This window comes from Doryrhamphus excisus, chromosome 22, assembly GCF_030265055.1.
Source record: "Doryrhamphus excisus isolate RoL2022-K1 chromosome 22, RoL_Dexc_1.0, whole genome shotgun sequence".
NCBI classification, from domain to species: domain Eukaryota; kingdom Metazoa; phylum Chordata; class Actinopteri; order Syngnathiformes; family Syngnathidae; genus Doryrhamphus; species Doryrhamphus excisus.
In genome coordinates this window covers 9,371,505-9,393,215 of record NC_080487.1, presented here as the reverse complement: position 1 = coordinate 9,393,215, position 21,711 = coordinate 9,371,505, and the positions used below count along the sequence as shown (strand labels likewise).

Sequence of the window (21,711 nt, the reverse complement as noted above, 5' to 3'; positions counted from 1 at the left end):
TAAAAAAATCTGCCTTTATGAAGACAATAATACTTTTAATTATTACGGTTACCTTTTAACATATATCAGTGAGACAAAGTATTAACAATAACAATATTGGTAATAATAACAATAAAATAAACAGTGCTAAATGCATACTTTTCTGTCACAACAATAAAAAAACACATTCTTGATCATTTCAAAAATGTATATTAAATAATTATAAACGATTAAATAAAATTCATTTTCTACCGCTTATCGTCGCGAGGGTGCTGGAGCCTATCCCAGCTGTCTTCGGGCGAGAGGCGGGGTACACCCTGGACTGGTGGCCAGCCAATCACAGGGCACATATAGACAAACAACCATTCACACTCACATTCATACCTATGGACAATTTGGAGTCGCCAATTAACCTAGCATGTTTTTGGAATGTGGGAGGAAACCGGAGTACCCGGAGAAAACCCACGCATGCACGGGGAGAACATGCAAACTCCACACAGAGATGGCCGAGGGTGGAATTGAACCCTGGTCTCCTAGCTGTGAGGTCTGTGCGCTAACCACTCGATCACCGTGCAGCCTGGTTCAATAAAATATGAGAAATTATAACTATAACTAATAATAATAGTAACAATAATTAATTAATCGTGCCTCACCTACTGAAGTTGAGTCTGGCCAGCGGAACACTTTGTGAGGGTTGGCAGTGTCATTCTTATTGTCTGCGATCATCTTGAACTTTTTTGCTCGCAGGGCGCTTCGGAAGTTCCTCTTCCACACCGAGGCGTCGCCCTGAATGCGGCCATTGCCACTGACCTTTGCCCAGGCCTACAGCACAGAAATGGACGGGAATAATTACGGTATAATCTATATATTATCATCTAACATTCTAAATTACGGTAGAAGTTGTACCTTAAAGATGAGAATGTCCGTATCAGAAGCGTCTTGTCTCAATGCGTGTTTCCAAGGGATGCAAAATTCGGTTTCCTGCTGATTTGTCCAGTGCACGCCTGGATATGTACCGCTGTCAATCTGAGTCCTTAGCCACTGAATTAGCAGAGGTTTGGAATGAGCCATCTCTAAAGGAGCAAGAAAACAAAACATATAACCAAATCATTCAGTCGTTTCCTACAGGCAAAAATAAAAAAAAGAAGGAAAAATTAAAAAAAAAAGTACTAAAAGTGCATACAGTACAAGTAATAGCTATAGAGTAGGATACATTGCTGACCTGTAGAGGGCGCCATTACCCCACAGATAGATAAAACGAATCTAAATAAAACAAAGAATAAAAAGGTACTACCACTAGACTTGTGTAGATTTGGAATCTCCCAACAACTCCATTGTTGAAAGGTGACATATGTTTTTTAATAAATTAACACATTTGTGAGCCGTAAGATAAAGGAACTTGGTAAACAAGAAGTACAACTCCGACGTTCCTTTTAATAACATATCAAAAATAGCCAAAACTGAACGCGAAATGTTAGCCTGAGTATGTTCGCCCCAGCGTGTGCGCTTGTTAAAGTTAAGTTATACTACGGCGCGACTTCAAATAACAAAGACGACAGGTATTTTAAGTGAAAATATATTTTAAAAAGAAATATATTTACCTGGAAAATGGTCGACGTTCGGCTTTATGGTGAGTTCAGGTGCCGTCGTTCTAACATGAAAATGAGTTTAGCCCCGCCAACACAGCTTTAAGTAGCGGCGACTGCTGCTGCTTTCACGGGAAACTCCAAAGATTTCAGTTTCGTTTTCCAAATGTCGTCAACCCAGCCCTCACACACATCTGGAATTGAAACACTTGAGAAGACTTAAGATTATTAATAAATGAAATATAATAGAGAAACGAAACACGGATTGATCTTTGCAGGTTTTATTTGTTTCTCAAATACAGGAGAGTTAATGTACAGAAGGACAAAGAATATCATCAAGAACTGTACAATATTTACACATCTTTTCCCGTTTGTATGGAAAATTAGATTGTTTTCAAAATAAGTATGCACATACATCAAAATGATAAAAATGACATGACTATTTCCTCTTTAAATAATACCTATTTATACTGCTCCTTCCCGCTCTGGAAATTGACTTTTTTCTTTGCACCTGCAATGAGAGATGATTGAATTGAAGCACAACAATGTAAAGTTTCAAATACACTTCCCCCACTTTCTTTTTTCCTGTTCTTTTTTCTCCTTTTTATGACTATTTTACACCCACTGTATTTCATACATGATGTCAGTCTTGGTGTCCATTGGTAAGTATAGAGGGGAAGACGGCTTGGATATGTGGGTCACGATTGTATACTGAACCTGTGGACGATAAAAAGTACGTATTTAAAATGTTAGGGCAGCAATCCAGCGCTTGTTAAGTTAAAAACCTCCTCATATAAATAATAAAAATGTGTTTATATATTATCACACGGCTGAGTCGTGCTGCCCTTGTAGCACAGAATGAGAAGAGAGAGAGACCATTTATTAACACATCTAATGGTAAGAGTCCATGTTCACGCTGCTCACCGCACGCTCCACTCGCACTTTAAAAAGCATTCTCGCCCTCTTCCAGTCTTTTTTTCCCAAAGCCAACAGCTGATGTTAGTCTTTTCAAAAAAATAATTTATGTAAAAACTAAGCAGTAATAGTTTCTCTCTGAGATATTGTCTGAATAACGAGATGTTAGTGGCGGCGCGGCTCCTCGTTTTCCCATCTCGACCGCCACCCGGTCAGAATCCTTGACCCCCCAAGTGACTCCTAATCCGGTGGAGTCCCACTCCTCACAAAGCAACACATTTCTTTAGTCACTGTTCAAGAAGGAAAACAAGAGGGCATTGTTCTGACATCCTTGAGTTCATCAAGGGCCTTGAAAACACATCCTCACGTCTTTGAGATATGAGGAAAGTTGGTTGTGGGGATGTTGAGGTGGGGGGGCTGTACAGTGGGGTCCATTATTCTTTTCCTTTTCATATCCGACTTTAATTAATCCAATCCCTCCGGGCTGTTCTCTCAGGCTTTGGTGCTGAGCGTGAGCAGCTCGATGAAGGAGCCGAAGAGCGTGTCCAGCCAGCTCTGGTTGGCCATGCACTGCTGCACCACTTCCTCCTGGCCCGGGTCCTCAGCCGCCTGCTCGATGGTGTTGGTCTGTGGGAGAAGCCAAACAGAAAAAATGCTGGAACTCAAGCACGCCTGCAGGTTAGCACGGCTCACGTCATCCGAGCTTACCTCTTTCTTACACTGTAGGAAGGTGTGGTATTTATAATGGTGGAGGGAGTGGTACAGACTGTAGATTCGATATGACTCAGATGACAGTTTAAGGTCCTAAAAAAACAAAAACACGACAACAGTGAATCAGATTGCAATGATGCATGTGCTTGCAGTCATTTTGGCAATTTGAATCCAAATTAAACTCACTAGCAGCATTGCATAAATAACATAAAATAACCATACTCACTAACAACCTGTGCTGAGCATTGAGTTGGCCAAGTCAGCCATTCTTCCAGTATAAAGTACACAGAATTCACAACCATTCTTAATTCATAAGGGTGCCAGATTCAGACCAAAAGCTCTTTTATCCATTATGCCCTGCCTGTACAAAATAACGCCTTGAAAAGGCGTGAAATATTCAAAAGTGATCATTTTAACTACAGCAAAGCATGCTGGGAAATGTATAATCTTTGCATAATCTCTCATTCATTCATTTTCTACCGCTTATCCTCACAAGGGTCGTGAGGGGTGCTGGAGCCTATCCCAACTGTCTTTGGGACGAGAGGCGGGGTACACTCTGGACTGGTGGCCAGCCAATCACAGGGCACATATAGACAAACAACCATTCACACTCACATTCATACCTATGGACAATTTGGAGTCGCCAATTAACCTAGCATGTTTTTGGAATGTGGGAGGAAACTGGAGTACCCGGAGAAAACCCCACGCATGCACGGGGAGAACATGCAAACTCCACACAGAGATGGCCGAGGGTGGAATTGAACTCCGGTCTCCTAGCTGTGAGGTCTGCGTACTAACCATTGATATAAAATACTAGCTTTTATCGTTTTGAGGTCGACAAATAACGCCAAAACAACCAGTCGTGTATCTGCGGACTATGGGAAAGTAGAAATTTCAAGTAGGCATGAATGAACCCAAAAAAAAATATCCATGTGGGTGGGGAGTACTGTCTAGTCCCCTGTGCGATTGAGTTTGACAACCCTACCCAAGAGGATTAAGGCAGCGCAGGATAACAATGGTGCTCGCATTAACACATTAAATATTCACACCCAGGATAAAATTTGAACACGTTCCCTGTGAGTTTTACGCACTTATGTTGCCTGCTATTTAGACAATAATGGTTGAGTGTTGACTAATGTTCAGTGGCATCTACATGCTGTCCACAGATTATGAGTGGTGCTGTGTTATACATACAAAAAAGCAAGAGAGGCAGTGAGAAGTGTCCTTGATTCGTCAGTGAGTAATGCATGGAACTTAATGACGTGAATTCAGGCATATGCGGGTGTGCAATTTAATGATGATCTAAATTCAGATTGTTGGGCCTTGGCAGAGGTTTGTGCTCCTGAGTGCTTTTCTGTTGCTGCACAACGTCAACAGATGAATGTTTTAGGAAGGAAAATACATTTCTGGGTATCACAATAGATGAAAATATGAGCTGGAAACCTTATATTACAAATATACAACATAAGGTGGGCAGAAATATTTCAATATTGAACAAAGCAAAATTTGTTCAAATCACTCCACACTCTTTATTGCTCTCTGGTTCTCCCATATCTTACTTATTGTGTGGAAATATGGGCTAATAACTATAAAAGCAATCTTCACTCGTTAAATGTACTGCAAAAAAGGCCAGTAAGGATAATTCATAATGCCGCCTACAGAGAACATACTAACTCCTTATTTCTAATACCACAAATACTTCAACTTGCTGATATAGTTCATCTTCAAACAGCTAAAATAATGCATAAAGCTAAAAATAACCAATTAGCTAAAAATGTCATCCAATACTTCTCTACAAGAGAGGAGAAATATGATCTCAGGGAAGAAGTACATTTGAAACACTTATATGCTAGGACTACGTTAAAAAGCCATAGCATTTCAATATGTGGAATCAAACTATGGAATGGATTGAGTAAGACCCTCAAACAATGCACAACGATGAGCCAATTCAAGAAACAATACAAGCAGTTGATGTTTGCTAAATACAAGGATGAAGAGTCTTGAACCAGTCATGATGTGCTATATATATATCACTATATTGACACTTACTATGGTACCCATTATGTCATTGGATGCTCATATCACCTTGTACCTCGATACCGGGTGCATTATTAAATTAAACAAAAAAAAAACACCTGAAACTAGATTAGGAAAGCAGGAAGTGAACAAATGTAACAGTTACTGATTGTAAAAGTACCAGATGGAGGGGTAGGATTTAATAAGCTTTGCTTCTTCGTACTCCTTTTGGACATGTGGAACTGTGAACTGATTATGTGATGCACTCAATTGTAATCTGATGCATGTTCAAATGAAATAAAACCATTACCATTTTAATATCCATAAGAATTTCAATATAGTGTCCTTAGGTGTCCCTTTAACATTTTACTTTCAAGACCTTATACGACAGCTGAAGACACACACCTGTGGTTTAGGCAGGCTTTTCTTGACTCTGTTGAGAGTCTTGCGGTTGTAGGCGTCGCCACTAAGCCGCACCCTCACCACTCCCAAGTCCAAGGGGTCTACAATGATCTGGGGGTATGCATGCAGAACCTCCTGTGGAGAAAAAAAAACGACGATGCAGATTACACACGATTGCGAGTGAACCACGTTCGTCAACGTGTTACATTGTTAAAAGACCTGAAGGTCAGTCCAGAGCAGGTTTTTACCTGATGCTGAGAGCTCATGCTGACTCTCCTCAACAACCTCCGCTTCTGTTCACTCAGGATGCTGTCGATCTTCCTCATGGGGGGGAGGTAAAGCTCATCTGGCAGCCAGTCAAGGTAGAGGAGGTGTCATTAGTCATCATCCGCGAGGCTGACACTCTACTCTTTAATAACGCGGGCCGACCTGTGGCGGCTGTGCTCTCGCTCGGCATTCTTTCAACTGATTGGATTAGGTCTCACACATGTTAGGAAATATTTCAAACAGCTCTCCGAGATTATGGCATTTTCGGGAATTTGTTTCTTTCGAATTCCATGGCGCTATCTATGAAGGTAGGATTCTTCCACCTTCTTCTGCTCTCTCTAGTTAAATTAAAAGAGTTCTCACCATCTGTGTCTTCCAAGGCTTGGATCATGTCGGGGTCCAGGGCTGTGCTGACAAGCATTTCCACGTAGCTGCGGAACATTTCCCTCATGGCTCGATTGTTCACGCCCCCTTTCACGGGCACTAAGTAGCGGAACAAATCAACGTAAGTCACCACAAGAAAATATTTGAAAATGTAAAAACAGAATACAAAGTAATCTTACTTTCATTTTCACTAGCGGCTTCATCCGATGAGTCTGAGTCAGAAGAAGATGGAGCTTCCTTCAGCCACTTCTTCCTCTTCTTAGGAGGTGGTTCCGCCTTCACCTTGGCTGCTTTGGATTTTGGTGGTCGCTCGGGTTTCTCCTTCCTCTCCAATGCTTTCCTCTCGTCCTTTGCTCTCCCGCGATCTGCTGTGCGTTTCTCCGCTTTCTCCTGAGACGGCTGCACCCGCTTGTCCTTGTCTTTATCCGCCTCACGCTCTTTCTCCTTGGCCTTGGCCACCGCAGCTGGGGACTCCTTTTTCTCCCGTTGTTCCTTCGCCGGCGGCGTGCTCGTTCTTGTTTTCTCCTTCAGCTCCTTATCCCGCAGGTTGGGGGGAGTCAATCTCTCCTCTTTTGGTGGTGCTTGGTTTGAGGGAGGGGAAGCCATTCTGGGGAAGGACTGGCGCCTGAGGCACATTGAGAAATTGCATCCAAAGTCAACAACACAAACCGTATCATCAACGCTGCCCTCTCTTCATTATTGCATGGTGTCCCAAATGACTTAACCCTCCTCGTGTTAGGGTCGGCACTGACCCGTTTTACATTTTAATCCATAAAAAGAATCACATAACATTTGTTTATTGCATCAAGGCTTTTTGACTTTGTCAGGAAACTTTTATTTCAAACAAAATAAAACCAAAATAATAATTTTTACTACATTTTAAAATGGTCTGGTTGAAATTATGACCACTGTATTGTTAGGGTCAGTTTCAACACGGTAATAATAATATGATTATGAAGCAATATTTTGAGCCAAAACTGATATCACAAGTGTACAATTAGCCAACACAATGACAACCAGCTCCTCTTCTCATCATGGAAGCTTCAGGGGATTCTCATTTTCACCGCTTTTCCAGTATACCAGCAGAAAAACAATGTCCAGTTTACATGTGAGGTGAATTCACTCATTTGATTGGCTGATTTCACATTTACAATTTGGATCATGGAAAGAATGGCAAGAAGTACAGTGAACCAAGATCTGGACCTGTTCTGCTTTTTCATTTCACTTTATACTAAAGTTCTGTTGCTGAAAACAACAACTTTTTCTACCTTTTCTTGACATTAATATATATGGGTCAAAATTCACCCCAACACCATACATGTTTCTTTAGTGATTAATACTAAAATGAGAAAATAAATCAAACTAATTGATTTAAGAGATATGTTCTATATCCCTCAGTAATAGCCAGGTAACAAAACAACCTTCAATTTATGAATATGATTCTTTTGAGGTTCATTTTACCATTTTTGGAAATTGAAATGGAGGGGTATAGTGACAAAAAAAGGCCTACATGCCCACACCAAAAGTATTAAAACCAACATTTTCATGGATGAGGAAGCCTAAGAAGGTAACCAAGACATGAGAAGCAAATTTGATGGTAACTTATTGTTTTTAGTGTATTTTATAGCTGATTTAATACATGGGTAAAACCCACCCGGTAACATAAGAGCTGATACCAGAAAGCGAACACAAGAGGAAGGTTAAGATGTACCTGAGAGCAGGAGTGGCTCGGCGCCACGGCCTTCGAGAGCAGACTCTGACGTAGTCCTTCTTGTTGACGTTCTCCAAAAACTTGACATAGATGCGCTGGTAACGTCTTTTGGCATCACCAAAGTAGCCCAGATACTAAGAGAGGAACACAAAACTCTTACAGGATGTCCCACTCTGAAATCAAGATGTGCGTAGCTTCCTCACGTTGCTTGTGGCGCAGAACTGTCTTTGTCCGTCTTTGATCTCTGGGCTGAACTTCTGTAACAGGGCTTTCTGCACCCTCCAGATGGGTGGAGGCTCCCGGCCTGTCTGCAGGGCCAACTGTGTGCAAAAAAGAGTGTAGGCATCTGTCAGGGGTTGAGATCTCAAGAGATGATTTAAAAAAGGCACTTGGCTTTCTCTTCACAAATACCTTGAGTGTTCGAATGTCCTCCACCCGCACCACAAACTCATCCCTCTCTCTGAAGATGCCCTCCCCGCCGCTCTCGCTCTCATCCTCCTCACTCTCTCCAGCGATGGCTGCGTCCTCTTGCTTCTGAGCCAGGTGCAAGGAGGTGATCTTCGGAGGTGGTCGCTCTTCTTCGGGAGAGGCAGCAGACTCCGGGGAAGGTGTGGGAGACTCCTTCTGTGGAGAAGCTTGAGCAGGAGGAAGAGGAGGAGGGGAAGTCGCAGAAGGAGGAGGAGGAGGAGTTGCAGGCGGAGGGAGAGTAGCGGTGAGGGGAGGTGGATGAGTCGGAGATTTGGCAGCAAAGGGACTCGGCGGTTTGGAGTTTTCCCGTTGTTCCTCGGGTGGCGGTGGAGGAGGAGGAGGTGAGGGCAGTGAGAGAGGAGGAAGGGGGGAAGGAGAGGGAGATGAGGAGGAGGAGGAGGCAGGGGAGGGTGGGGCGGAGGGAGGTTCGGGGGTTGCCGCTGCAGGAGGAATCTCCGGGAGGGACACTGGAAGGAAAGAGATCAAGGCTGAGGACCACATGACAGATCAATAGAAAACAAGGCTAGCACCACAATGTATTTAAAAGCTAAATATAAATAGAAAAACACAGGCTGGCTGTTTTAATATATGAATATGATATGCCAACTGTTGGTGTAAATGTATGCAAAAACCTTGGGACAGTGCTGTAAATAAGACACGACATCTGCTGCTGTTGAAATATGAATAAAATACTAATTTTAACTACCCTGAAAAAAACAAAAAAATAACATTTGACCCACATGATGGATTAATTATGCAAACCGCATACAATTCTGAATGTAGAATTACGCATATTGTGTGTGCATTAGCTAACACTCATCACGTATTGGTGATTACGTAACTAGAGAGCGAGGAATGAGTTAAGCCTTACGTTCAAGCTTCGGAGCGCCAATAGTCTCCAACTGAGGCTCGCTCTCCTCCATCATATCGCTCTGCTCATCCCCTCTGGTGCTCCTCTCTTCTTCATCCTTGCTCTCATCCATGTTTTCTTCCTCAGACTGGAGGATGCCAGGTTCATCCGGCTGGAGTTGTGCATGGGGCGTATGCATAGCAGGCTGAGGGCTAAGGGTCGGGGGCTGCAATGTGGGTGTTAGAGGGGACTGAGAAGCTTGTAGCTGAGGCGGCGGAGAAGGCGCTAACGGCGGATGGATGTTAGCTGTCAGCTGAGGGGTGTCGTACAGGGCGGAGATGGCTGAGGAGATGCTTTTCTGGAGGTCCTGATTCTTTCCAACAGAGTCCTCCTCATCAGAGGAGAACGATGGCAAGGTCTCGAGGTTCCTCTTCAACTCATCCTCCAAGCGCTTAGGGCTGGGGCAGCTGCCCAGGGCCAGACCGCCGTTCCCTTCACTGTCCCCAAATGGTGGTGGTGGCGGGGGTGGAGGAGGTGCTGGAGATAACGGGCGCAGACCCCCTGATTTGCAAGGGGAGGTTTCACCGTTGTCAGGTTCCATTCCGGGGGAAATATCCAATCCCGGGGGTCTCTTCCCGGTCTTGAGGAAGTCTAAGAAAGAAGCGACTAAGCCAGCCTTGGATTCAGAATCCTTCTCATCACCCTGGAAGTGACACATGGACCAGATCGATTCAGCTTCAATAAGAAATATTTAAAACCAACAACACAGCATCATCATCATCATCCAGTAGATCTTACCCTTTCCTCCAGACCGTCCCCATCTACTCCTTCATTCATCATCTGGCTTTTCTGCTTGTTTTTGTCCTGTGTCCTGGTGCTCTCAGTGCTGCATGGACCAGGACTGAGCCCAAGTGAGGGTGCTGAGCCCACTGAGCCATCAGACAAAGCGGGGTCTGTGCCGGACAGAGAGTCTGTCCTCAGCAAGGCATCGGAGGAGGACATGGGAATTGGCAACTTGATCTATAACAAATAGAAAAATAATATGAATTATTGTAGGCATGTACATGTATGTGAAACAGATTCATTTAGATATGCAGTAAAGCTACTGACCTTCAGAGGTGGGATAGGTTCATGCTGTTGAGGTTGGTGATGGAGCTGCTGCTGATGGTGATGGTGATGCAGCTGCTCCTGCTCCTTCCCACTCATTTCCATGTACATATCTTCTCTCCGACCTCCTCTTCCTCGGCTCCCGCGGCCCCTGCCCCTACCTCGCCCCTCCACACTGAATCCCCCTCCGCCGCCTACTGTTCCTGCAATTTCTCCCATCATTCCTCGTGGTGTGTAGGGCTCAGGCATGGGGCGGATGCGAGGCCTTCCTCTGGGCCGCGGAGGACCCTCCCTCTTCGGCCTAGTAGGCTTCCGGCCTCTCTTCTTAGGGCCATCCTGAGGCAGCAGAGAGTGTGCGCCTATTGATGGGTAGCCAGACGAGTGGTAGAAGTCAATGTCGCCCATTAGAGGGCTGAGAGAGCCACTGCCTCCTCCTTTCCTGCAGCTGGACACCAAGTCTGGAAGAAGGTCAGGAAGCCTGCGACTGTTCAACCTAATATCAGCTGGCTGGTCAGCTTTATCCTCATCATCTTCAAATTCATACTCTTGAGCGTAACTTTTCTTTGGCAGTGTGTTAGGGTCTCTGCGTTCTTTTAAGAGATGGAACGAACTTGACTTGAGGAGCTTTTTCGGACGAGATGAGCAGAAAATCGGAGACTGAAGGCCCCCAGAACCTGCTCCTGTGCTGGCTCCTCCAGGCCCAGATGACATCTTTGCACCAGGAGTGTTAGATCCAGCGCTATTAGGGCCCATACCCATAGGCGGTCCCTGGGACTGGATTAAACCCAGTTGTTCAGTGTTAACAGTGGAGGGCAGTTCGTGGGTTTTAAGGGAGTCCAGATCCAGAGTCATTGTGTTGTTGCTAGGCTCTTCCAGGCTATGACAATACGGCTCATAACCTTGATCTCCATGATGACCCATCATATCATATCCAGCTCCACTACCTCCCCCGGGTCCACCTCCACTCTGTCCAGCTTTCATGGACCCCATACCTTCCTGCACAGTGTGGCTTTCATTCATCTCCTCCTGACCCGGTCCTGCACCACCAGCACAGCTTGATTTGTAGTCCTCTGCACAAAACATGTCTTCCATGCCTGGGAAAAAGGAGCGGTCCTCATCTTGGAGAAGGGAGTCAGGGAAGCAGATGGATGTGAGAGGAACAAAGCGATTACTTTGTTGGTTCTGGTCTCCTTTCTCCACTGGGCTGACTGTGTCAAACTGGTGCTGTTCTGAGCGCTGCTGGTCTAGCTGGCTCTGCTGGGGGGTGAGTTGGGACGGGAGAGGCTGCTGCGGATCAGACTGCGACTGGGGATGGGCTGGGGCAGAGGGAGGGGGTATATGGTGAGGGTGCGGGGTCTGCTGCTGGGCGTGAGGGTGGTGCGGGTGGGCTTGTTGGTGTTGAGAGTTGGGGTGCTGCTGTTGCTGCTGTGGGTGGTGCTGTGAAAGGTGGTGCATGTGGGAAGGGGTGGGCATGCCGATTTCTGGCTCGGATAGGAAAGAGTGGAGTTCTGAGGCCGAGTGTGGCGGCGGGTGATGGTGAGACGGGTGCTGCCTCTGCTGCTGCTCCTGCTGTTGTCTGTGACGCTCGCTACTTCCTGCGCTACGTCCCCCACTACCGACGCCGCCGCGTCTATCCTCGGCAATGACGACGTCCGTGCTGGATGTTTGTGAAAGAGAACGCTCCAGCATGTCTAACGAAGAAACCACTGAGCTTTGTTTAACCTGGCCCTGTTCGTGTTGATGTGAAGACGGTCCGTGGTTATAATGAGCGGCTGCCACCTCTAAAGCTTGTGACTGAAGTTGAAGTTGGAGCTGAGTCGTTTGGGACTGAGCTTGAGTTTGATGCTTATTTGAACCAAGTCGCCCACCAGCGCTCTCCATCACAGCTTGCTGTTGGCTAATGGAGTGCTGCTGTTGTTGGGGATGAGAGTCAATCTTGTGGTGCTGCTGATGCGAGTCCATCTTGTGGTGCTGCTGATGCTGAGAGTGGGAGTCCATTTTAGGGTGTTGCTGATGTGATGGGTGGGAGTCCATTTTATGGTGCTGTTGGTGTTGCCGGTGCGCGTCCATCTTGTGGTGTTGTTGTTGATGCTGTTGGTGCGTGTCCATCTTGTGGTGCTGTGGATGAGGCTCCAGTTTGTTGCGGGTTGTGTGAGACAGCACGGACTGGAGGAGGTGGGGCGGCTGGTGGGACTGATCCGTGGGGGAATCCATAAGAGATGCGCCGGTTTGAGGTTGGGAATGCTGCGGCTGGATTTCTGGCGTTTTCCGAGGATAAGGGATTTCGGAACGCTCTTTCTTCTGTAGCTCCATCTGGGAGTGGGGTGGTATCTGCGAATGTGAAGACACATGTTGATTATGGGAGGAGTGTTGGGGGGCCAGGGAGTGTTGCGTGTAAGGATCCCCGCGGCCATAGTGGACAACTGAGCCTAGGTTGTCATGGTGAAGAAGGTGGGAGTGCACTTGTTCGCCACTGCCTCGGCCTCCGCTACTCCTGCTGCTCCCGACAGGCCTCTCATTCCTTTGCTGCTGTTGGTGATGATGTTGTTGTTGATGTTGCTGTTGTTTCTTCAATGACATCTCCAGCTGACCCTCCAGCCCGGAGATAGATCCTGCAGAAGCTGCATTACCGACTCCAGCAGAGGATGTGGCGCTGTGGGTGCGTATGACACTCTGTGGGTGGTACCTTTCCTCCGAGGATTTTGCCATGTCGTAGCTGAGGCCTTTGCCTGCATCGGTTGTCGGTGGTGCAGACTGAGGCTGTGGCTGCGTTTGCTGGGATGTCTGTTGGGGCTGTTGTTGGGGGTGGTGGTGAGAAGCCTGGGGAGCAGGACTCGCTTGCGCCTGCAGCAGGTGCTGAATCAAGAACTCATCGTCATCGTCTACTTCCTCTTGGGATCTCTGAGAACCAACTCCAAGCATTGAAGTGTCAGCCTTTGTTTTGGAGGAGGGGGGGTGATAGGACTGAGGTTGGGAGCTGGGAGCTCTGGTGTCGGGGTAGCCCTGTGGGGAGCTTAGGAAGGTCGGGGAGAGGACGGACGAGATGTATTTATTAGAACCAGCACCTCCAGGAGATTGCGTGGGACATGCAGGCACTGGGGAGTGCAACCCTGGGCGGATGATGCCCGAGTTTCCAGATGGGGAGGGACTAGAGTCTGGAATATGATAAGACCCTCCACCACTACCTCCCCCACCTCTCTCACTGGTCATGCCGTTTCCTGCTCCTCCACTTGACCCAGAGTTTCCACTCGCAGCACCACTGCTGCTTCCTGCCCCAGATGCCCCACTACCTGATGAACCACTGGACCTTAAAAGCGCAGGGGAATGGCCTGGGGCACCGTAGCCTAGTGATGGGCTTCCAGCTCCACCCAGAGAAGACGGAAGTGATCCGTAAGCAGAATCAGCTCCATATATGTCAGTGGAATAAGACTGACTCCGCCCTCCTAAGCTTCCATAACCTTTTGCTCCAGAACTTGAGCTCAGGTCCTGGGCTTGTGGGGAACTGAATCCTCCATAAGATTGAGCCAGGTGAGAAGTTGGGGGCTGATTTGGGGAGTATGACTGAGTCTGCTGTTGGGGTGGGGTTTGACCTGTAAGAGCGGAGGTGGGGGTCTTCACAGGGGGCACGGGAGAACCGTAGCCTGACAAGCAGGATTTGGGGAGTGACTGAGGTGTTGAGGTGGTGGTGGGAGGGGGCTGTTGCTGCTGAGGGGCCGGGGGAGGTGGAGCCGGTTGAGGGGGTGGTTGCTGTCTGGAGGGGGCCGCACTTGAACTGGAGGTGGGAATTGAGTTAGAAGGGTGGGCGCCAGGGGTGGCAGAAGAAGATGAGGACGATGAGGAAGTAGAGGATGCAGAAGGGGGTGTGAGAGGGGTTCTTGAGGATGATGCTGAACTGGCAGATGAGTAGCCACTGCTGGAGCTGCTTTTGGTGCCTTTCCCGTTAGAGGAAGAGGAGGAGGAGGTTGATGAAGAATACGGGGGCTGAATGATTGGCCGGTATTGCTCTGTACGAGAGGAGGCCTTGTGGTCAGATGAGGGGCTCTGGTCCCCCAGTGGGCTGCAAGACAGTCCAGCGTGCCTGTGATGGGTGGCGATCTGTTGGTACCCCGCCCCTCCACAGCTGAGGTAGTGCTGCAAGGAGTGGGCAGCAGACGACGAGAGTTGCGGCTGTGCCGGCGTGGGCCGCTGGTAGTGCTTGATGACGCTGTCCTGTCTGGGCACTGCCCGCTCCTGAACCGAATTGGACTGGGACTGGGACTGAGCTTGGGACTGGGCTGAGGAGAATACTGAGGCGTTATACAGCTGCGATGACTGATCCTGGAGCTGTGATGAAAGCAAGTTGAACTGGTGAGGCTGCAGGTGCCGGGCAGAGGATGCCTGAGCTGATGTGGCACCCGTAGGGTCTTGGCTGCCCCTGTAGGCAGCTGCTGCAGCCCCCTGTGAGGACAGGAGTCTATCAAAACCCAAACTAGACTGGGAAGGAGCCTTGATGTGCAGCAAGGGGTCATGTGGGGAGAGTAGACCATTGGATGTGGGGCTAAACGTGGGCGTATCCTGGAGGGAAAGGGAGGCACCGGGGAAGGAACGGCTGGAAAAGGATGCTGGGTGTTGATAGGCTGAGAGGGCGGAGGAGGAGGGGAAGGAGCCAGAGCCAGGAAGTGCTCCAGAAATGAATAATTCTGGAGGAGCAGGTGTGTGCATCGCTGTGCAGGGGGGGGGAAGAAAAAACACAAATTAAAAATTACTCAAAATATCCATCTAGCCATCCACTAAATGAAAACAAGAATAATCTTTTTGAAATAAAAACAATTACCACATACTACATAATTCTAGCAGAAAGATAATAGAATCAACATGATGTTCTTTCAATGTCATATTGACAGTAGGGCCCATTTGAAGTGAAGATGCAGCAAAGCCCCACCTGTCTGCCAGGACGGTGTGCGGAACTGGGAGAGTAGCGAGGAGGCGGAGGGAGGAGCCTGGGGACCTCGAGACTCCAGTGCTGAAATCAGATTCATGACAGAGGCGTCGGGGGCCGAGGGGCTGGCGTGGTGCAGGCCGGTGTCAAACAGCCCCGACAGACCTTTGAGAAGGAAACAAACCTGTTAGATGGGCCTTTTAGTATTACAGCTGCTGTATGTCACAGAGGGGGGCGGCCACTTATGAACGTGCTGCACCCACCCTATTCCTGCTTAGCTATGCCCACTGTACTCATTAGCTAATCATAATAATTACTACTGCTAATATCAGTTAACAATGACTGCATAGCGTTTTTAAAAGGACTTTAGACAAGTCCCATGAGTAAGGAGAAGAAGAATGAGCTTCAGTCATATGCAAAGAGATTGCAAGATATGATCAGTTCTTAATACTTGCATAAGAATGTTACAGTTTTACAGATCTGGTCCATTTTGCATCCTGATTACTATTACTAGTGATTGACTTCTATTATCAAACATATTTGTCAATAATTATATTATATATAAATTATTTACATTGTAAATTAGCAAGATGCATACAGTCCCTTTATAAACAATTCCAGTGCTATAATGCATAACTTATTGTTTGTCTAAAAAACCAGGGGCTCTCCTGGGGCCTTTAGCCCAAATCCAGTAATGCTATGCACATTTTTCATGCGCACATCTCCAACAAGGACCTACACGACCCCCCCACAATTCATTGAGGTGGGGGCCCTAATGTTGGTGACACGTTTAGGTATGACATTTTATCTCACCCAAACTCCGTCCAGCTGCTCCCCAAGCCCCGCCTTGGCCAGAGCTCCCAGGGTGGTGATTGGTGGCATAGCCCTGCAGAGGGTGTGGGGTGGCGTAGGCTTGGCGGTGAAGGAGTTCCGATTCAGGGTGGGATGATCTGGAACTCCCATAGACAAGACTAGGAGGAGGAGGAGGAGCAGTGGATAGTGAGGTGTCATTAATTTCAGAACACAAAACATTAGCTGCTCCTAAAATGTGACCCAAAGACACATGGTGGCTTCCACCTGTAAAATCTAATTTCTCTATATTCACAATAATTGTAATAAATGTCAATATCTGAAATTCAAGAGTGGATGCATATTTTGTTAACCATATTATTATATGACTGACTAGAACATGACATCCATCACATGAACATGCAGTGCTTGCAGCTCTCATGCATGACCCGCTGACCATTTGTGAACATGCTAGCAATTGTGCTTTGCTGCTGCCTCTTAGCACAGACAGCAAAGCAGACACAAGACAAGGCCCTCTATAGTTTGTATGTGTGAGGGCTGCATTTCGGCCAGGAAATAAATCAAGATATTCGTGCAGATTAGTGAACCGCAGCTCACTTGATTAATAGACGAGACGATGTATTCATTTGTCAGCTCCCATTGATTACGTTGATGTAGCTAACAGCTGGACGGCGCTGTACGACGTATAAAATGCAGCCGATCACCTCGCAAACACCAGCAACTCTCATTGGAGCATATATATATCGTCCCGAAGGAGCACAATAGCTATTAGAGGTGGGGATAGCGGGGTAAAAATGTGCTACAATCGGGTAGCTAGGTGATGCTAGCAGGCCGCAATTACCCCCGTGCACTGCAAAGCTAGCTGGCATGCTAACGTGGAGGTACCACAGGTCTGGTGCACGGTGCCTGCTTTTTTATATATATAAATATATAGATATATCTTCATTAACAATATCCTCGTCATGATTAGGATCAAATCAAGTTGCATATAGATTTACGATACGAACAGGATGCAGTGTTATATGGCACGATTTCATTATGCAAATGAGCAAATCATCTCCAATCAGCCAATGCAGCAAGAAATGTGGACATTTTGACAGAAGCCGACCACATTCGTCCCCCCCTTTTTTTGGTTTACAGTGAAGATGATTACAGCAATGCATCCTCTTGTTGATGTCTGTCAAGAGAGGAGGGGGGGCTGCCGTGGAGCTTTTGCAGCATTCTATCAATCCTATCAAAGCAATACATTTATTTATTTATCAGAGCATGTCCAGGCCTGCAAAAACCGGGGAGGGGGGGAAGCTATGGAGAGACACCCCCACCTCCTCCATCCACCATCTCCCATCCAAGCATCCACCTAAAAAAGCCACTGTCTGTCAATCACATTCATTTCAAAATCCCCCTCAACCTTTTTTCCTTTCTCCACCCCGCCCACCCCCACGACACGCACACACCGCGTCCATTGCTGTTGATAATGTTATTACTATGCAACTGTTTGGATGACAATGCATCCGTGGAGTGTGAAGCCAATGGCGACAATTTGTTTACCCGGTGACCCCCATGCATGCATGCACATTGTCTGGCTCCCCTTTGCGTTCTTACCTTGCTTTGGCCGATCTCTCGTAACTCCATCCTGCTCCAGCGCCCAAATCGCCGAACCCTGTTCCCGGGTAATTTCTATCCATCTATGTGGGGTACAACCGTGTGCGATGCGGGGAGTGAACGCGTCGTCGCGAGGGGAGGACAACCCAGTATTTCCCGTGTGCTCGGTTTCAGGCTATTTTCCCCAGTTTCATAAGCAAGTCCTCAGGAGTGGAAAACAGCATATTGAAAGAGAAATGGAGGGGAGGAGGAGAAAGCTGGATGAAAAAAGAGGGGGGTTTACAGGGTTATAATCCAAGCACCTCGATAAAACACACTCTTCCTCATGTTCCTCCTTTTTTATCATTCCCACGAAGGTAGTCCAAATCCAGTACGGTTCATGGTGAAGATGTCTCGGATTTGGCCGCCAATGCCTGAATTGCTGATAAACATTTGATTTTGAACGCGTCCCCTTTTTTCTCCTCTCCTCTCTTTTGGTGCCTCCTCCCCTTTCTTTAAGGCTAGTTTTGGCTACGCTGCTAGCGCCGAGAAAATATTGCAACGCACAGAGACGGCCAAGCGATTCTCCCAACACACACACGCATACACACACATACATACATACACACCCCCGGCGGAGAAATCCCTAATTTACAAGTTTGTCCTTTGCATGTAAATAGCGAGCGCCATTACCACTGCTAACACCCCTCCTCCTCTTTTAGCATGCTAGCAGCAGATGCTAGCTGTCAGCAACGACGCATACAAATAAAAGCGCCTCTATTTCACTCGGTTTCCAGTGTTTAGGCCTTCTTATTGTATTCAAATGAAACATTCACACACAAAAACCGCGACAAGACTGATAAAAATCATCCTAAAGAAAGCAGGCCGCGTTTTTTTGTCATATGTATCTTTACTCATTTTGATCCAGAGACGCCATTTTTGAAGGCGGCTGTTAGTACTCCTCTCTTCTTAGGGTTTCTCTCCTCGGCTCAGTGTCCGCGCTGACCTCCCCTAAGCTACCCGGCTCCTCTGCTAACCAGCCCGGCGTGCTTTTCCACATTTCCCCCCACATTGTTAAGCTAAATAAACATACACGGAAACTCAACAAGCCGTGACGTTGTTGTAATACCGCAAATGGGGAAAATCTGTGCTAATTCACAACTTAATGTTTAAAAACCACCCACAGCCAACATCACGCGTGTCTGTTTTATTACACATAGTCACAGCTCAATTTTTACACATATCAAAGTGTACATATAACTCAAGAGTTCATGTGGTATTTCTTTTACAGTATGTAGACAGCCAGTGTCTGTCTAGAAGACTCCAATTGCAGTACACATGTGCACCAAGTAGATGGCACACTGGAAAACCACGACAAAGGTATACAGTACTACTATACTACTATACTACTATACTCGCTCACTGGTTATAATATTAGCAACATCTGCACCTGCACTAAGACCTAACGCAAGAGATGTAACATTTATATGCTTTTAGAAATGTAATAATGACCGTTTGTTTGTTTAACCGTGTGTTTATTATGGGGAGTGTTTTGTTGCGAAATAAGGACACCAAAATATTATCAACAATGTCACCATACATCACATTTAGATTAATAATTTTCAATTGAGGGATGCTCCCATTGTAAAGGAAACATGATGACATGATATGTACATTGTTGCCATCTAGTGGTTCGAATTTGGGCACTGTAAAAATAGACAATGCACAGAATGTCACGATTTGTTGATTATTAGTATATATTATTTTTCTATTATATATGATAAACACTTGAGTTAATCTAAATGTGAACATGGATGTAAAATACTGTCAACAAAAGGGTATGTTGAATTATGCAAGTGTAACCATAGTATGTACCTTATTGTATTTTTTTATTGTTTGGCATTGTTTTTTTTTTAATGCAAAATATACTTGATTTTGTCCACTTTGTGTTAACCCACAAACTGGAGCAGAGGCGCATGAATTGCAAAGTTCACTTCAATGTTTGTCAACATACACATGTTACAATCTCAGTAAAGCTCATACTCCATGGCAAAAAAAGTGAAGAATATGAACCGCCTCATTTACAATGTCACATTCAATGCTAATACAGTGCTGTTGCTTAAACAAATGCTGCAAGTGTTAGCTTAACATCCTAAACCAACAAAGCAACTGTTAGTATCTCTGGTCTTTCCTCTCAGGAAAAAAAAAACAACCTTATGCCAGCTCCCCTGTTGTGAGTATTATAGATGCAATGGAGGGCCTTTTGTGATGCACAATGGTCACCTCAAAAGGTCAGTTATCTGCATATTCAATAAAAAACTCCCCAAAACAAAGGAAGGATTCAAGTATTTAAAAACATGTAATTAAGCATGCATAGTTACATAGTATAGATAAGAAAAAGACATACAAACATCAAGACACAACCCAATATGTTGAGTATTTCCGCCTTGGAGCTAATATGCTACATGACACTCCCTCCCTTACCCTTCCTCACCCCTCCATGCTGGCCTGTCCCCTTCATGTTGGATCCACACTTGATTGCAAACTCTTACAGGACCACACCTCCGACAGAAACTGCAGCTGTTCTGTCAACATGCCAGACTGTGATGAAGCCCTGCCGGCACCCTGCCAGCTTATCAAAGACAATGTTGGCACGTGGTGAGTATCATTGAAATGCATTTGTTTGATTACATGTAGGTAAATATGTATTTCTATAACTTCAGTTTCCACTCCTAAGTGACAAATTTGTTATATTAAAGAATATATTGACTACAGTTGTAGTAGACTTGGATACTTTGAGACGCTTGTTTACACTGGAGTGTTATATAACAAAAATATCTTGAGAAGCATTAAAGGTTTAAAATAGCCTGACCTGTGCTACACATTGAAAGGCCACAGGTTCATGTTTCATACACATAAAAAAACAGCAGACATTTGTTGCATGTACACATGCTGAGGTGATTAGTGCTGTACAGGTTACCCTATACTCACGTGCACTGTAAAGGCATCCTGATTAGACATAGCTGCACTATTGTCATAATACTTCACACAGGATCAGTTTAGAGGTAATCCTAATGCTAAATTACCACGTGTTTGTTCAATGAATACGCTCATATCTATAGTGACGCATAGATCACAAGGCGTGATGATCTGGATTTGTGTTTTAGTATCAGAGAGAAGGGAGTAAAGGAGTGCAGAGACCTCATAGACGCCTTCCAGACCTGCGCAAAGACCCTGTCTGAAGGATCATGACACATTCAGCAACATCAGCAATATATAGAATATGTAAGTTCACATTATGGCCTGTTTGAATGCAAACTGGAAAATTATAATTAGAAAGTGAAACACATTATATCAGTGCTTCTATGTACATGAAAAAAATATATTTTTATTTTGTGCATTATTAATATTAGATTTGTTTTATAGACCCTACTCAACTGTGCTTACCATCCCAGGACTGTCACTGGACTGAACCATCTGGCTAAACTTGCTAAAACATCTTCATTTTCAATTGAGAGGTGTGAAAAAATAATATAGTTGGATGATAAATGTATTTTTGGAAGAATTATATGCTTTACCAAGTTCAAGTTGTATTATTCTAAAATCTAAATATATAAGTACACACAAGGTCACATGGTTCCATGGGGTTAATGCATAAGCTATCATAAAGCGTTGTATTGCTGGAGAAAATAGTCTTCCATTTCTATTTTATCATAAGCACAAATGTGAGAGAAATTGTACTGGCTGCATGCAAGAGAATCACCCAGCTTGGCATAGTTGAAGCTAGGCTTTGGGGAATTATCCACCCACGCAAAACATTTCAGATTGAGATCTTAGGAAGCTTTTCACTTTGCAGATGATTCATCAAATGTCCTTTTTTTTACCAGAAAACCTCTATGACTTTGGGATTGTTTCACTCTACATGTATGTAACTGATTCTCTCAATTGTATTGTAATACCATGTGATATATGCTTTGCTGATGTAGCAATAATGATAAAGCCCAGA

General features: G+C 45.6%; 2 protein-coding genes and 1 long non-coding RNA gene across 5 annotated transcripts in view; 1 reads left to right on the top strand and 2 right to left on the bottom strand.

Annotated features, from left to right (window-relative positions):
• Nucleotides 1-1,723, bottom strand: part of irf3 (interferon regulatory factor 3) — a 7,098-nt gene extending 5,375 nt beyond the window's left edge. For both annotated transcript variants that reach the window (XM_058062737.1, XM_058062738.1), the window contains exons 1-3: nucleotides 1,581-1,723; nucleotides 886-1,052; nucleotides 633-801 (exon numbers count right to left, since the gene is read on the bottom strand). In XM_058062737.1, coding sequence (XP_057918720.1) covers nucleotides 633-801; nucleotides 886-1,050 — 334 coding nt within the window. In that variant the 5' untranslated portion in view covers nucleotides 1,051-1,052; nucleotides 1,581-1,723. The remainder of the gene's footprint in view (nucleotides 1-632; nucleotides 802-885; nucleotides 1,053-1,580) is intronic.
• Nucleotides 1,260-21,711, top strand: LOC131110060 (uncharacterized). Of its 2 annotated transcripts, XR_009120827.1 has the most exons (5): nucleotides 1,260-1,323; nucleotides 2,977-3,158; nucleotides 20,260-20,363; nucleotides 20,873-20,990; nucleotides 21,132-21,711. It is a non-coding gene; the product is annotated as an uncharacterized LOC131110060 (long non-coding RNA). The 2 variants fall into 2 exon arrangements; XR_009120828.1 differs by lacking the exons at nucleotides 1,260-1,323; nucleotides 2,977-3,158 and adding an exon at nucleotides 17,331-19,085.
• On the bottom strand, nucleotides 1,818-18,833 carry LOC131110056 (proline-rich protein 12-like). Its single transcript, XM_058062732.1, has 15 exons — nucleotides 17,727-18,833; nucleotides 16,128-16,285; nucleotides 15,318-15,479; nucleotides 10,400-15,099; nucleotides 10,088-10,309; nucleotides 9,311-9,992; nucleotides 8,383-8,906; nucleotides 8,175-8,291; nucleotides 7,972-8,105; nucleotides 6,440-6,885; nucleotides 6,240-6,359; nucleotides 5,858-5,955; nucleotides 5,613-5,744; nucleotides 3,189-3,284; nucleotides 1,818-3,107 (listed from the first exon to the last, which is right to left on the bottom strand). The coding sequence occupies exons 1-15, from the start codon at nucleotides 17,807-17,809 to the stop codon at nucleotides 2,973-2,975; spliced, it is 7,809 nt and encodes a 2,602-aa protein (XP_057918715.1). The 5' UTR covers nucleotides 17,810-18,833; the 3' UTR covers nucleotides 1,818-2,972.

What these genes read in the sequence shown, in the direction of transcription:
- LOC131110056 (XM_058062732.1), bottom strand. Translation starts at nt 17,809, where the DNA reads ATGGATAGAAATTACCCGGGAACAGGGTTCGGCGATTTGGGCGCTGGA. An exon ending in AGCCGCTAGTGAAAATGAAA is followed by an intron (nt 6,360 to 6,439) that starts GTAAGATTACTT and finishes TCCGCTACTTAG; the next exon opens with TGCCCGTGAAAGGGGGCGTG. An exon ending in AAAGCCTGCCTAAACCACAG is followed by an intron (nt 3,285 to 5,612) that starts GTGTGTGTCTTC and finishes TTGTTTTTTTAG; the next exon opens with GACCTTAAACTGTCATCTGA.